The 15,641-nt window shown below is 38.0% G+C and overlaps 2 protein-coding genes and 1 long non-coding RNA gene across 3 annotated transcripts in view; 1 reads left to right on the top strand and 2 right to left on the bottom strand.

The window, feature by feature from the left end:
- Positions 1–15,641, bottom strand: part of LOC115411287 (nebulin) — a 218,846-nt gene that overhangs the window by 107,130 nt on the left and 96,075 nt on the right. The gene's annotated exons all lie outside the window — the stretch shown is intronic.
- On the top strand, positions 10,273–12,514 carry LOC115411346 (uncharacterized). Its single transcript, XR_003934194.1, has 3 exons — positions 10,273–10,317; positions 10,525–10,526; positions 12,324–12,514. It is a non-coding gene; the product is annotated as an uncharacterized LOC115411346 (long non-coding RNA).
- On the bottom strand, positions 10,854–13,166 carry LOC115411334 (nebulette-like). Its single transcript, XM_030123446.1, has 3 exons — positions 12,913–13,166; positions 11,426–11,518; positions 10,854–11,329 (listed from the first exon to the last, which is right to left on the bottom strand). Exons 1-3 carry the CDS (start codon positions 12,949–12,951, stop codon positions 11,120–11,122), a joined length of 342 nt encoding a protein of 113 aa, XP_029979306.1. The 5' UTR covers positions 12,952–13,166; the 3' UTR covers positions 10,854–11,119.

Below are 15,641 nucleotides of genomic sequence, written 5' to 3'. Positions count from 1 at the left end.
ATTATTATTATTATTATTACTAATAATAATAATAATCATCATCATCATTAAATAACAATAATAATAATACAATAAAAATAAAATAATAATGATAGTAATAATAACTAATACAAATTAAAACAATCATAATAAAAAACAATAATAATAAAGTAATTATAATTATCATAAATAATACAATAATAATAATAATAATAATAACAATAATAATAATAATAATAATAATAATAATTCTTTATGTAGCATCGTAAAGCAAAAAAATACTTTACAATAAAATTAGAAGTAAAGACATAGGCAAACCCCCCCCCCAACTAAAAGCCTGTCTAAAGAAGGTCTTCAGATGCTTCTTAAAAGACTAAGAGAAGAAGAGTTTAAAGTGTCTGTGGCAGTAAATGCATTCCATAAAAATACAATTCAACATCTGACAGCTGTAACCATGATGTGTCCCAATACTTTTGTCCATATAGTTTAGAAACATCAATGTTTCCTGAAAGTTTAATGGGAGATTTTTCTTCTTCTTGTGGTAGAAAATTATTATTTACAGTCAGAGCAGCAAAAATATTTTATAAAGTTGGAGGCAGAACATTTAAAATTATAGTCATGGATAAAAAAAAAAAAATACAAATCAATGTTGAGAGAAATGAAGTTAAAATCATCTCTGAGTCATTTTGGAAACAAAGACAACAATTTAACCCAAACTAACCAGTGCAATGATATTTATCCCATAATATAAAACTCTATTCTGACATTAGTCATCATAGTTTTGTATCCCAGACCACTGTTGGAAAACAAACACCTGAATTCAATGTGTCCACATACTTTTGTCCACATAGTGGGTGTGGTTTCATTGATGCTGAGTGTCTGGACGTGCGCTCATAGATCAAATGTATTATTATTACTTATAAAACGGTGTGGATTCATATCATTCCTGGTGTGTTTCTAAAGTGAGACCAGTTGAAAAGCTTTTGCTTCTGGGATGGTGTGAGCCCCCAGGATGTAGAAAAACCTGTGTGTGTGTGTGTGTGTGTGTGTGTGTGTGTGTGTGTGTGTGTGTGTGTGTACCATGGAGGCCGAATGCGGTGGCGAGGTGACGGATCTGACCGCCGACATGCTGGTCTGGTGCATGTAGCCGTGGTACTGCTGCTGCTGCTGGAGGCCCTGGTGGTACGCCCCAGGGAGGACAGGAGCTGGACACACACACACACACACATACACACACACACACACACACACACACATACACACACACACACACACACACGGTCAAACACAGACACTACACTGAGGTCATCGTCCTGGACTCAAACCCAGGTGGCGCTGTGGGTCCAGTGTCAGTTAGAAAAGTGAAGGCACACTCAGCCCAGAGGCAGGGGGTGGGTTAGGGGGTTTAACCCATAAAGACCCACACCTACGTTTGTGCCAGTTCCCCAGTGACATTTTCACTATATTTAACCTTTTGGGTTTTTTTTTTGGGGGGGAGGGGTATTTATCACCATTTATTCTAATATTATCCTCTGTATTTTGCATTTTAATAATAATAATAATAATAATAATAATAATGGATTAGACTTATATCGTGCTTTTCTTTGAACACGTACTCAAAGCGTCCGGTGGATCCATCCTTCATTCGCTCTCACATCCTCCCTCTGGTGGTGGTCAACTGCATCTGCATCCACACGGCCCCTCCCACCACCAAACTTTCCCACACATTCACATACCAGTGTGAGCAGCAGCACTGGAGGCAAGGAGGGTGAAGTGTCTTGCCCAAGGACACAATGGTACATGACTGGGACAGAGCGGGATTCGAACCGCCAACCCTTCGGTTATTGGACGACTCGCTCTACCATCTGAGCCATTTTGAAGTGAAAAAACTGGTATTATATTACACAGAGGTGGGTAGTAACACATTACTTTTACTCCGTTACATTTACTTAAGTAACTTATTACATAAATTGTACTTTTAAGAGTACTTTTAATATGACATACTATTTACTTTTACTCGAGTATATTTATGAAGAAGAAATGCTACTTTTACTCCATTACAATGGTGCACATTCTACTTGTTACTTTTATTCTTGGTCATTAGTTAATACACGAACCATTTGCTTTGTGTTGTTAGAAAGAGTTCCGCCAAAAACTCACAAGACTCACATGAGTTAAAGAAATTTGACAGAAGGGGAAGATATGTTTACAGATATCTATGCTAACTTGTAAAAATAAATAGAAAACCATGCACAGTATCTGCCTCCACCAGAACAGACTAGAAATATTAAAGTGATGGAGCCAACAATGATTATTGTGAGGTATTTGTAACTAGCTGTAATGTTCCCATATATATTTTCTATATTTTAACATTTCATTTATTAATTGTTGAATTTAAAAGAACAATAAATGTGATGTTACTCAGGAAGTACTCAGTACTTGAGTAAATTTTTCAATAAGTACTTTTTTACTTTTACTTGAGTAATTAGTTGGAGGACTACTTTTTACTTGTACTTGAGTGATATGTTTCTAAAGTAACAGTACTTTTACTTGAGTCTAATTTTTGGCTACTCTACCCACCTCTGATATTATAATAATATTGCACAAATCACATTCACTGTACATACTGTGTTTTTACACTTCTTTTCTACATTTGATGGACATATTCTTGAGTGTTTTTATATTTTTCTTTTATCTCGCTGAGGTCTACCTGTATGTAAACTGTCCTTATGTGCACATAATGATAATAAACATTCTTGAATCTTGAATATACAGGGTGCTTGTAGCCTGGCCAGTCATCCGTCTTTCTCGATGAGAAATCAGTCTGGAATCGTGGGGTTAGAATCCAAAGATGAAGGCGGGACTAACAGGAGTAAACCAATCACAGATAAAACAGACATGACGCTTTTGTCAGAGAAACTTAAAGGTGCGGAAGACTTTCGTGACCAACTTTTCATCATATCTGTCAAACCTCAGTCATATCCTCAGTATCATGAATCTGCCAGTCTGTCTGTGATTACTCACCTGAACCTCTTGCATTACAGTGAACACATCCACCAGAAACAAACCATGTGTTTACATTCAGAGCTGGGAAGTCACTCGGGCATCTTCAGAATTTTTTGTCGCGACATGCATTGTGGGAAACGGAGGTTCGCGCAGCCGCCTGCGCCCACAGATTCGTGGTACTGAGGATAAGACTGAGGTTTTACAGATCTGATGAAAAACTGGTCATGAAAGTCTCCCGCATCTTTAAGAATAAAGGGTGTAATTTATAATTCAATCCTTATTTTTGAATCAAGTAAACGACCGACAACAGTTGTACAGAGATTTGTGGACTTGGAACTGACTTTGACTTATGGCAAAAAGAAGTCGTACGATGCATCTCGAAACACCCGCCCCCCCAGACTTGTGATTGGTCTGGTATAAAATAGATCAGGCATATTTCAGACTGTTTGCTCAGTATTGAATACAGAGAAAACCGGATGGCTGGCCAGCCTAGGGTGTTTGCTCTATATCCAAATAAAAGTGCCAGACTTTTTCCAAACTGCTATTTTTTCCCCCAGACTTTGACTTCATGTACTTTTCTACTTGTGTTCCTACTTTTTTGTTTGAGATTGTACCTGTTGTGTGTGGTAGAAAAGTACATTTTTATAAATGTATGAATGAATTGATGCACAATTCGCAGTAAATTATGTTTTACTGACAGAAATGTTTTCAAAACAAATGAAAATCACAAAAGTGCATGAATATCATACAAACCAGTTTCACTCAAATCATTCCAGTACTGACTGGTCAGTGAAATCTGATCAAATGTTTTATATATTTTCCTCATGTATTTATTGTTATAGAGATTATGTGTCTTTGATCATACTTTCAAATTCAACTATGACAGACACTTTTTTTTTTTCGTACTTTAAGACTTTCACGCAAAATTCCACAATGCACAAACACCCTGTATATTTAATTTTCTGATCATGTAGCTGTGCATAAAAGCTCAGATTAAATTCAATGGTAATTATATCAAAAACTGAAGAAAAAGTGATTTTTTCAGCTAAATCTCTCATTAACTGAACATAAACCCAGTGTGTCCGTCCACTGTCATTGATCCAACTCCATGGGTTTGACTGGTGAATCAATGTTTCCACGGTAATGACTGAGCCTCTGAACGTCCAAATGGGTCATATCTGATGACCATGAAAAGATGAAGAACTGCATTTTACACCAATTACTGACATGGATTGATAGGATTAGTGGTTCAGAAATTATTGGATGGTTTTTGGTTGTCAGGGGCTCTTTGGGTCTTTATGGGTTTAAGGCCAGACAGTGAGTCCACCCTGCGATCAGACCGGTACCGGGGGTGTCGGCGCTGCTGCGGTCCCAGAGGTCGGAGGTCAGGGAGCTGACGGACTGGGCCTGGCTGTGGGTCAGGGACTGCTGGGACGGCTGTCGGTGGAACCGCTCTGACAGATAGACGCCACCGGGGGGCAGCACAGGACAAGACAGGTTTGACCATCAGAGGCTGCTGGGGCCGTTCTCTGTATTTACATTTTCAGCAGCATCGAGTCGAAAGGTGATATGGAAAATGGAACCACAAACCTGAACTCTTATCAATCCCACCACTATTCATCAGCAGAAGTTTGTTGGGGACTATTTTCAGTCACGGCTCAGTCCTTCACTTATGGTTTTCGTGATAACAGGTCAATCAACTGTGAGTCTGAAGTTAAACTGAGCTACTCTTGTTAAAATCCCGGTGACCGTCGCAGGGGCGGGGCTCTGTTCATTACAGGACTGACCAACAACCGCTCACATTCACACCTCTGGGCCATTTAGACCAAACTCAGCTCAGCTCAGGTCTAATCCCACTAGGTTTCACAAAATGAAGTTGGTCTTATCTGAAGGGTTCATTGTGCATCTTTTTTTTTTGGGGGGGGAGGGGGGGGGTTATTAGCAGAAACTCTTATTCAGATTTATGCTTTTGGTGTTAAAATCTGAACACTACAAAGAACTGCTGTCAGTGATTCTCAGCTGGTGGGTGGTAAACCTGTTTTCAGGGGGTCACAGGCCTTTGTCTGAGCAGAAAATAATGTGAACAAACAAATCCTGCACTTTATTTTTTATGGAGCTGGGCGCCGTCCATTCACACTCCCCAACATAGGGGGCGGTAATGAGCTGTAATGATAATTAACACCGGGACATTTCACCGCATAAAGAAACTCAGGTCTGACGACGACTTCATCAGATCGACTGAAACCTCAGTGTGTTTAATCTTCAATAAGTGACGGAATGAACTTTTCATTTTAACTGAGGTCACTTTTTTGGTTTGGTTCAAATGGACCTAATTTAGAGTTAAAGGAATAGAACCATATTTACCATCGCCACCTACTGGTCACTTTGGTTTCAGTATGAGACTTGTCTTCTGTGTTTTCAGACTGGGATATTCTGTTTTATCTCAGGTTTCAAAACTCTCCATCTTTTATTGAATAAATTTGAGAAGTTAACTGTTATTAATTTGGGTCTGGGCGTGGGGGTGATAGTGGGTCCTGACACCCAGACCAGTTGAGAACCACGGCAGTAGAACATATAGTAGGTGTCAAACTCCATTTAGTTCAGGTTCCACATTCAGACCAGTATGACTTACAATAGGCTGGACCAGAAAATATCACATAATAACCTATAAATAATGGCAATTACAATTTTTTTCTCTTTGTTTAGTGAAAAAAGCGAAATTACAAAATGAAGATGTTTACATTTACTATTAATCTTTTCCACACAAAATGTGAATAACCTGAACATCTATGAACAACCTGAAAATTCTTAAGAAAAATAAGTGACTTTTAACAATATTATTCCTCAGTTTATCATTTACACATTAAAATTACTAGTGGCATTGTACTCGTGGTGCCATTGTACAATTGCATGAGAGGCTAAAATGGCCCAGAATACCTCACAACATTTGAATACGGACATAAAATTGTGCTTAGTAGATAGTCAGATAATGTTTTCTATTCATTTGGTGAGTTTGGTGGCGATTGGGGCTGTGAAGGCTGAGGAAAATCTGTACAAACGCCTCCTGTGTGCAACATCGATCAGACGGACAACATGTATTATATAGTAGGATACTTAAATTATACTTATTTATCTTAAGACATTTTAGGTTGTTCATATTTGTTCATAATATTCTTTTTTTTAAAGGACAGTTTGTAGATGTAAATATTTTAATGTAATTTTACTTTTTTTACAATGAAACAAAGACAAAATTTGGACTTGTTGTGATTTGTCACTTGTATGTTCCTCATACTTCACACCTGGACTCACAAAAATACATTATTTAATGTATATTCCTCAGTGTAATTTTTGCTTTGGATGGTGGAAAGAAGCTGGAGAACCCACACAGACATGGGGGGAACATGCAAACATCACACAGTAAGCCCCGCCCCCTCGCCAGCCGGTGTTGGAAATCAAACCCAGGACCTTCTTTCTGTGAGATGACAGCGCTAACCCCTGCACGCCATGTCGGCCCTCCTGTTAACTAACGCTTTTGTAATTCTGCAAAAGAGAATAACTAATTAAAAGTAAAGGTCTGCTGATGGTGGTGGTGGGGGGGTGGGGGCAGGGTGGGGGGGCTGACTACCAGACATCCTGCGGAGGCTCTTAGACTGGACGTCATCCTCCAAAGGGTCAAAGTCAAAGATGGAACCCGGGTCTGTCCTCCACACCTTCAGGTCTTCAGAGGAAAGAGGAAAGAGGTCAGGCAAAGTATTTCTATTATTATTATTATTTATTACTATGAGTACACTATATGGACAAAAGTATGTGGACAGTTGAATCCAGGTGTTTCTTTTCTAACAGGGATCTGAGATACAAAACAATATGACTAATGTCAGAATATAGTTTTATATTATGGTATAGATATCATTGCATTGGTTCGTTTGGTTTAAATTGTTATCTTGGTTTCAAAAATGACTCAGAGATGGTTTTTAAATTCTTTTCTCTGCACACAGATTTTTTTTTTTCCATGACTCTGATTTTAAATGTTCTTCCTCTAAATTTCTTAAATATTTTCCTGCTTTGACTGTAAATAACAATTTTCTACCACAGCTAACCATCTACTCTCATCACATCTGACTGAAGAAGAAAAACCTCCCATTAACTTGACGGAAATATTGATGTTTCTAAACTATGTGGACAAAAGTATTGGGACACATCATGTCTACAGCTGTCAGATGTCCTGTTCAGGATGATTTGAGATAAAAAAGATAGAGAATGAAATTGTTCTGGTGTCTGTCACCTCGCAAAGACCAAATTTCTCTGTTCCGTAGAGTGTAGGGCCACATCCACTTTAGCGGCAGCTTCAAACCTGTTTATTTATTTTTTGTTGAATGTCTGTTTTGTGGAGTGTCCTGTTGGCATCATGTGACAGCATGTTTTGATGCTCAGTGGAACCTCGATCCAGACCTAGAGCCTAGATTTCCCTCACGTCTCGGTTTGTTACAGGACTTTGTCAGATGTGAATGTAAATGCATCGTATCTCAAACCATCCTGAACAGGACACCTTACAGCTGTAACCATGATGTGTCCCAATACTTTTGTCCACATAGGATTCAAGGATTTCAAGGATATTTTATCTATAATTACCTGTTTGCACAGAAAAAGGAGAGGCTCTTCAATCTTGTTTTCCATTCAGTATTATGACAATAAAGGGATTCTATTGTATTCTATTCTAATGGGAGAAAATTATTTACAGTGAAAGCATGAAACATATTTTAGAATTTAGAGGTAGAACTTTTAAAATCATAGTCGTGGATCAAAAAAATAAATCAATGTTGAGAAAAAGGAAGTAAAACCATCTCTGAGGCATTTGGAAGCAGGATATTTCTTCTTTGTCTTCTTCTTATTTATTTATTTAAGTATTTATTTATTTATCTATTTATTTATGTAATTTGTGAATGGACTAAAGTGAGGACAAATGTTAAGTCTAGATGGATTTGGGTTGTGGGTAAGAAATTATGGAATGGACTTGATGATGAATTTACATTGTTCACTTCTTTGACAAAGTTTAAAAAAACCTTAAGCTTAAAGTCATTATACTGGGATGGTAGACATGTTTTTGTTGCTGATTTTTTGTTATGGTGTTAATGCGCGATGCTGTACACATTTAATTAATGTAAGCAGTGTAACAGGTGACAAGGACAGGCAAAAAAACAAGCTTTTGCTTCTAGCCTGTTCCTTTTATGCTTTTTTTTTACTTTTATTGTGGTTGTTGTACTGGGTGCAATAATTGATGTACAAACCAAAAAGAAATAAATTCACTGATTTCAACCAAACTAACCAATGCAATGATATTTATCCCAATATAAAAACTATATTATGACATTAGTCTTATTGTTTTGTATTCCAGACCCCTGTTAGAAAAGGAACATCTGAATTTAACGTGTCCACATACTTTTGTCCATATAGTGTATGTCTAATACGCTTGTTTTTATCGTCACTGTTGTTATTCTTATTTTCTTATTTCCTTTTTTGTATCGTCTAATTCTTCTTATGCAGTCTTGTGCTACTACTGGAACCTTCATTTTGCCCAAAGGATCAATAAAGTTCTATCTACTCGAATGTCAGGCAGAGCTGAGAGTGTGTATTTATCACAATATCATTTTATATCCTGATAATTATGTTAACCCTATAACGCCACATGTATCATATATGATACATGAGTTTGAAGCCCTCTACATGATCAGTGTGATATTTTTTTTCTTGAAAAACCTGATGTATACTATCGATACATGCAATACACAGATAATCCACCAGGGGGAGGAGTTCATTCACCAAAGGCCTTTCCAGTGACACTACAAGACTGTCATTAATGAGGAAGGAGGAAGAACTTTGACCATTTTGAAAAGGAATTACCAATTCGTTAGACATGTTTGGGTTATATTATATTTTTGTTTGTTCAAAAATAATAATATTTGAGGATTGAGACCTGATGTATCAAATATGATACAAAATTGAAAGTCATACAAGGAAATTGATGTTTGAAAAAATAAAATAAAATAAAAATGTGTATTGTTCAGAAGGACCAGTAAAGGCCTCCAGTTTCAAAGAACTGGAATTTTCTGTCAATGAATTAATGGTTCAGCTTTACAGGGTTAATATGGTCACATCCTCAGCTAACACTTGAATGATTTTGTTGTGTATATTTTAAGATTTTATCACTATAATTGTTAAACACATGTTCTGTCATTGACATGTTTTTCTATTGTTGAATATGACATAAAACTACACTTGTTATTTCGTTTTAATCTCAAATCAAACTGGAACTAAATTACAAGAAATAACTCAAATTTTATGAGTCGTTTCCATCTCATGTTGTCTTCAGTCTTTTATGACATTTACTCCAGGTTTGGTCTTTTTAGTCCTTTTCATGTCGTTGGTGTCTTTAATTAGTGTTATTTACAACTTGTTTGGTCTTTTTCGCAGTCTTTTCGCAGTCATTCCTTGCTGTTTCACTGACCTACGATGATGCCTCCTGGTCGTCTGTCCATCTCCATCGCCTGGGGGTGGATGCCTTTGTTGTAGCCCGCCTCTCCCATCATCTGATTGGCTCTCTGGTAGCGTTCCATGCTAGGATCGTCCAATCCCGGTGTAGAGCCTCTGCCGCGCGCCCCGCTCAAAGTCCTCGTGGTACTTAGCCTGTCACAAAAAAAAAAAAAAAAAAACTCAAGTCAGTCGGAGCATGATGATAAAAACTAAAAGGCACATGGAGATCATACATTAAAACCACACACACAAACAGGTCAGGGTGCATTTGGTCAGTGAATAAACACACAAACACTAGTTTTTAGTGTTTTATTATAAATGTATTGTATCCAATCACACACACGGTCAGTACACTAAACGTTCACACAAGAGGAACAGATAAACACAGCCACCCTGCAGCTGGAATTAGATCTTCATTAGTGTATAATGACCTGAAAATAACATGTATTGTGTTTTTGTTAGCGTAGAACAGGGGCGTCAAACTCATTTTAGTCACATATCAGTCCAATTAGACCTAAAGCGGGCCAGAAAAGTACAATTATAGCATAATAACCTATAAATATTGACAAATCCAAATTTTTTCTCTTTGTTTTAGTGCAAAAAAATAACATTAAATTATAAAAATGTTTGCAGTAACTCTCCAAACAAGCGGTATTAATCTATTTAACTATCTAACAAAAAATGGTGTAAATAACCTGAAAAAATAGGACAAAGGCTCCTGTAGTCCACCGGCATATTTAAAGACATTAACTGACATTGGTTTGACCTTTCAAGGTCACTCAAGGTCAAAGGTCATGGCACCAAGTGAAAGCCCATGTGTGACTTTCTATCTATTGCCAATAGTAATTATATCAATATCTTCAACTGTTTTGAAGTTATAGCAGTTTTAAAATGTGTCCCATTAGAAACCAATGGGGATTTTTAACATTTGAAAAAATTATATATAAAAAAAAAATCAAAAATCAATATTTCCCAATTCTTAGAACAAACTTAGTAGACCTGACCCCAAAGATGTTCCACAACAAAATTTATCAAGTCATTCTGGGGGACAGTTTTGGAGAAGAAGATTATTGAAAAATCGTTTACGAACAATGGACAGACGGACAAAAAACTGAAATTTCTTAAGAAAAATAAGTTAAATTTTAACAATATTATGCCTCAGTATATCATTTCTACATGTGCATTACGGATCGGATCTACAAAGGTGCAAAACATATAGTAACAGGCAGACTATTGTAAGAACTGTACTTAATTTTCTTTAGACATTTCGGTTTGTTCATATTTGTTCGTGTTATTCAAATTTTACTGTTAAAGGATAGTTTGTAAATGTAAATATTTCCATAATTTCATCATTTAAAGTGTAAAAAAAAAGTGTAAGAAACTGTATGAAGAATATATTGACATTACTACAGCGCTGTGCAGATAACGCGCTGTCATTGGTCAGTAAGGGCCTCTCTGGGCGGGACAACAGAGGGTTAATGCAGTGTTGTATTAACTGCATTACAGCGCTGCACACGCCAATAATGACCTCACTCTAGACGAGCTAAATCTGCCCCAGGAGTTAACGTGGACCTCGGGTGAACACATGTCTCTGTTCCCCACGCCGTCATGTGATGTTAGTACCAGTGCTGCGGTCCAAACCACGGTGCCACATCACTCGTGTTAGCTCCTCCCACAGCCCTGGCGGGGGCCACGGCAACCGGGCTGCTACCGTAGAGACGAAGTCCTGAGACTTGCGCACACGCCTGTACTCGGGCGTGTCCAGCTCGGTGCAGCTCCGCCCCCTGATCTCCTGCAGCCCGCGTTGGTATTTCACCTGTTGAGACGCAGGTACACGGCGTCACGACCACATCACACCGATCGACGTGGACGTGTGTAGGTGGATGTGTGTGTTTGTGTGTTTGCGTCTTGCCGAGCTGATGTTATCCTGGTTCTGCCGGATTCTCTCCAGTTCAGGAGTCAGGCTGACGCTGGTGGCCTTCGCCGCGCTCTGCTTGTATTTAACCTGGCGGGAACAGACACAACGCATGATTTTACACACAGACGGTTAGTTTATGTCACAGAACACAAGCACAGACAGCTGTAACCAATGGCACTGGTTTAGTTCTTTCAGTTCAGATATACAGTGACAAGAAAAAGCATGTGAACCCTTTGAAATTACCCAGCATTCTGTGTGAAACGGTCATAAAATGTGACCTGATCTCAGAATCAGAATCAGAAGCAGATTTATTGCCAAGTAATTTTTGCATTACAAGGAATTCGTCTTGGTTCTGTTGGTGCAAACAGTTTAAAAGAAGCAGATTTCAAAAATAAAATATAATAATGAGAATGTAGAAAAACAGAAGTGTCTGCATCTAACGCTACGTTCAGACAGCAGGTCTTGATGCACAATTCAGACATTTTGGTGAAATCTGATTTTTTTTGTGTGTTCGATCATTAGGGTATAATGACCTGAAAATAACATGTATTGTGTTTTTGTTAGCGTAGAACAGGGGCGTCAAACTCATTTCAGTCACAAAACAGTCCAATTTGATCTAAAACAGGCTGGAAAAGTAAAATGATAGCATTATAACCCATAAATATTGATAAATCCAAATTTTCTCATTGTTTTAGTGCAGAAAATAACATTAAATTATAAATATGTTCGCATTAACTCTCCAAACAAGCAGTATTAATCTATTTAACAATCCAAACAAAAACGATGTGAATAACCTGAAAAAACAGGACAAAGGCTCCTGTAGTCCAACGACATATTTAAAGACATTAATTGACACTGGTTCGACCTCACAGGGTCACTCTCAAGGTCAAAGGAAAGCCCATATGTGACTTCCTATCTATTGCCAATAGTAATTATAACAATATCTTCAACTGTTTTGAAGTTATAGCAGTTTAAAATGTGTCCCATTTTAAACCAATGGGGATTTTTCAAAATTCAAAAATTCACAAAAAAATTCTAAAATCATTATTTCCCAATTCTTTGAACAAACTTGGTAGACCTTACCCTAAAGATGATTCTCAACAAATATCAAGTCACATCAGAAAAGTAGTTTGTGATGGTAAAAAAAATCACCAGCTCAGACATTTGCACATTTCGAATTTGTTTGGAGCTGAACCAGGAAAACGTGTGATGGTTACGTCATCACTTCCATTCATAACAGAAGTGCTACAGGCCTGTCATGCTCTGGATGGTGTGGATATACGGGGCCATTTAAACGAAGACTTTTCTGAGAACGATCACGTCTGCTCAAGGGTTTTTTTGGAAAACAGAGGGGTAAATATCCGTTTTCCAAAATACTCTTAATCAGCATCATGTGTTTCCTTTACTCTTTTGGGATACGTTGAGATGTTTTCCACTCGTAACCTGCTGTTTCATGTCTTGGTAAATCTGTCTGTTCTCACTGAGCTGATGTTCTCCTGGTTGCGTCGGACTCGTTCCATCTCAGGCGTGTCCGTGACGGCGGTGCCTCGGCCCACGTCCTCTCTGTACCGGACCTGAACGGACCAAGAAGTCGACTAAGAGCTTCAAAGGAGGACAACGTCAGGTTTGACCGACAGCATCAGATTTATAACCACAGGTGTAAGACTGGATATTCTGCCTTCTGCTTCTACTAGTCGAACAAATCTAACCAAAACTGACTATCAGCCTGAATACTGTTGAATTGAGCCCAGTTTGACTTGAAATTAAAAAACGACAATTATCAACTACAAAACAACAAATAATAACAATAAAAAAACAATATAAAGAGCTATAAGCCAATCAGTAACAACTAAAAAACAACCAGTAACGACTAAAACCCATAATTAAAGCATTGAACAACTAAACAACTAAATCCTTATTATATCAACAAGATCAAAAACAAAAACCAACAAATAAGACCAACAAATTTCAACTAAAAACCAATGAGTAACAACTAAAACAAATAACAACAAAACCAAACAGCAAAAATTAAAAACCAACAATTAACAAATAAAAGCTAGAAATTTACCAGTAAGAACCCCCCCCCCAAAAAAAAAATAAAATCAATTTAAAACCAATAATTAAAAGAGTAAGCAACAACTAAACAACCAAATCCTTATTATCAACTACATGGACAAAAGTATTGGATGTCCTGTTCATGAGGATTTAAAATTTAAAACAAAACAAAACATCAATATTTCCTTAAAGTTTAGTGGGAGATTTCATATGGACATATATGGTTAGTTGTGGTAGAAAATTATTATTTACAGTCAGAGAACCAAAATTTCTACTTAAGTAAAGTAACAAAGTATTTGTACTTTGCTACTTGACACGTCTACCAAAATAAAAGTATGTTCTGACATTAGTCAGACTCATTATTGTTTTGTATCCCAGACCTGAATTCAACGTGTCCACATACTTTTGTCCACATAGTGTTCAAATAAGATCCAAAACTAAGACCAACAAATTTCAACTCCATCAATACCAACATAAGTTCAACTGCATTTTAAGCCTCAGCTGCTTGTCTTTGTACATGAGTTCAGTCTGTTGGACGTCACATAAACCACATGTTCTTTGGCTGTAAACTGGACTGGACCCTAACCCTGGACACTGACCCATCTGAGTCCAGGTGGACTCAGATGGCCACGGTGCATGTTGTGTACATGTGTACATGTTGTGTACATGTTGTGTTCATGTTGTGTACATGTTGTGTACATGTTGTGTTCATGTTGTGAACATGGTGTGTACATGTTGTGTACATGCTGTGTACATGTTGTGTACATGTTGTATACATGTTGTGTACATGCTGTGTACATGTTGTGTACATGTTGTGCTCATGTTGTGCTCATGTTGTGTACATGCTGTGTACATGTTGTGTACATGCTGTGTACATGTTGTGTACATGTTGTGCTCATGTTGTGTACATGCTGTGTACATGTTGTGTACATGTTGTGTACATGTTGTGCTCATGTTGTGCACATGCTGTGTACATGTTGTGTACATGCTGTGTACATGTTGTGTACATGTTGTGTACATGTTGTGCTCATGTTGTGTATATGCTGTGTACATGTTGTGTATATGTTGTGTACATGTTGTGTATATGTTGTGTACATGCTGTGGGTGTGGGCGTGTACAAACATCACTGATTCTCTTGGCGTTCTCTCTGGCGAGGACGATCTCCGGTGTCTCTGTGACTGAGGACGTCAGGCCTCTCATCAGTTTGGAGTCCCAGCAGTATCGCAGCTAGAGGGCGACAGAGAGCCGCTTTACAAACACAACTTATTTTCTTACCCTACCCCCCCCACCCCCGAAGGGGAGGCAACGGGTATTATTATGGTTCTGTTTGTTTGTTTACACTTATCAGCAAAACTATTGGTTGAATTCATATCAAATTCAGTTCATAGATTTCCAGTGACCATGAATAGATGTCATTACATTTTGGGAACAGTAGGTCAAAGTTCAAATTTCTTAATGAATTATTTAAATCTTCTTTTTCTCCATTAACTTAATAATAATAATAATAATAATAATAATAATAATAATAATAATGGATTGGATTTTATATAGTGCTTTTCTAGACACCCAAAGCGCTTCACATTATTGATCCATTCTTCATTCGCTCTCACATCCTCCCTCTGCTGGTGGTAAACTACACCTGCATCCACAGCTGTCCTGGGGCAGACTGACAGAAGCATGGCTGACAATTCACGCCTACCGCCCCTCTGACCACCACCAAACATTCATACGCATTCATACACCAGTGTGAGTGGCACTGGAGGCAAGGAGGGTGAAGTGACTTGCCCAAGGACACAACAGCACATGGACAGAGCGGGATTCGAACCACCAACCCTTCGGTTATTGGACGACCCGCTCTACCATCTGAGCCATGGCCACCCTTAAAATGGGTGAAATTTCAAATGTCTGTAAAAACATCAATTTCGTTTCAATTTACTTTAAACTTGGCACATATATAGAGGTAACTGTTACGCTGACATCAGAATTAGAATCAATTTATTTGTTATTTGCAGAAAAACTGCTTTGGAAAATGAGTTGCAGGAGCTGAAATTGAAGAAAATTCAGGAAATGTTGATTCTGGCACAAGGAACAACTAGAAAAGCACTCGGAGAGCGCAGACCTCCGCCAAGACAGACCCTCCCGCCCCCCCCCATCA

The sequence above is a fragment of the Sphaeramia orbicularis genome, chromosome 20, assembly GCF_902148855.1.
Source record: "Sphaeramia orbicularis chromosome 20, fSphaOr1.1, whole genome shotgun sequence".
Classification (NCBI taxonomy): domain Eukaryota; kingdom Metazoa; phylum Chordata; class Actinopteri; order Kurtiformes; family Apogonidae; genus Sphaeramia; species Sphaeramia orbicularis.
Note: the sequence above shows the minus strand (reverse complement) of the source record. Positions and strands in the feature narration are given on the sequence as shown.

Coding starts and splice junctions, on each gene's coding strand:
- LOC115411334 (XM_030123446.1), bottom strand. CDS start 12,951: ATGGAACGAGTCCGACGCAACCAGGAGAACATCAGCTCA. Junction 11,519..12,912: donor ACCAGGAGAACATCAGCTCA/GTGAGAACAGAC, acceptor TGTTCCCGCCAG/GTTAAATACAAGCAGAGCGC. Junction 11,330..11,425: donor ACCAGGATAACATCAGCTCG/GCAAGACGCAAA, acceptor GCGTCTCAACAG/GTGAAATACCAACGCGGGCT.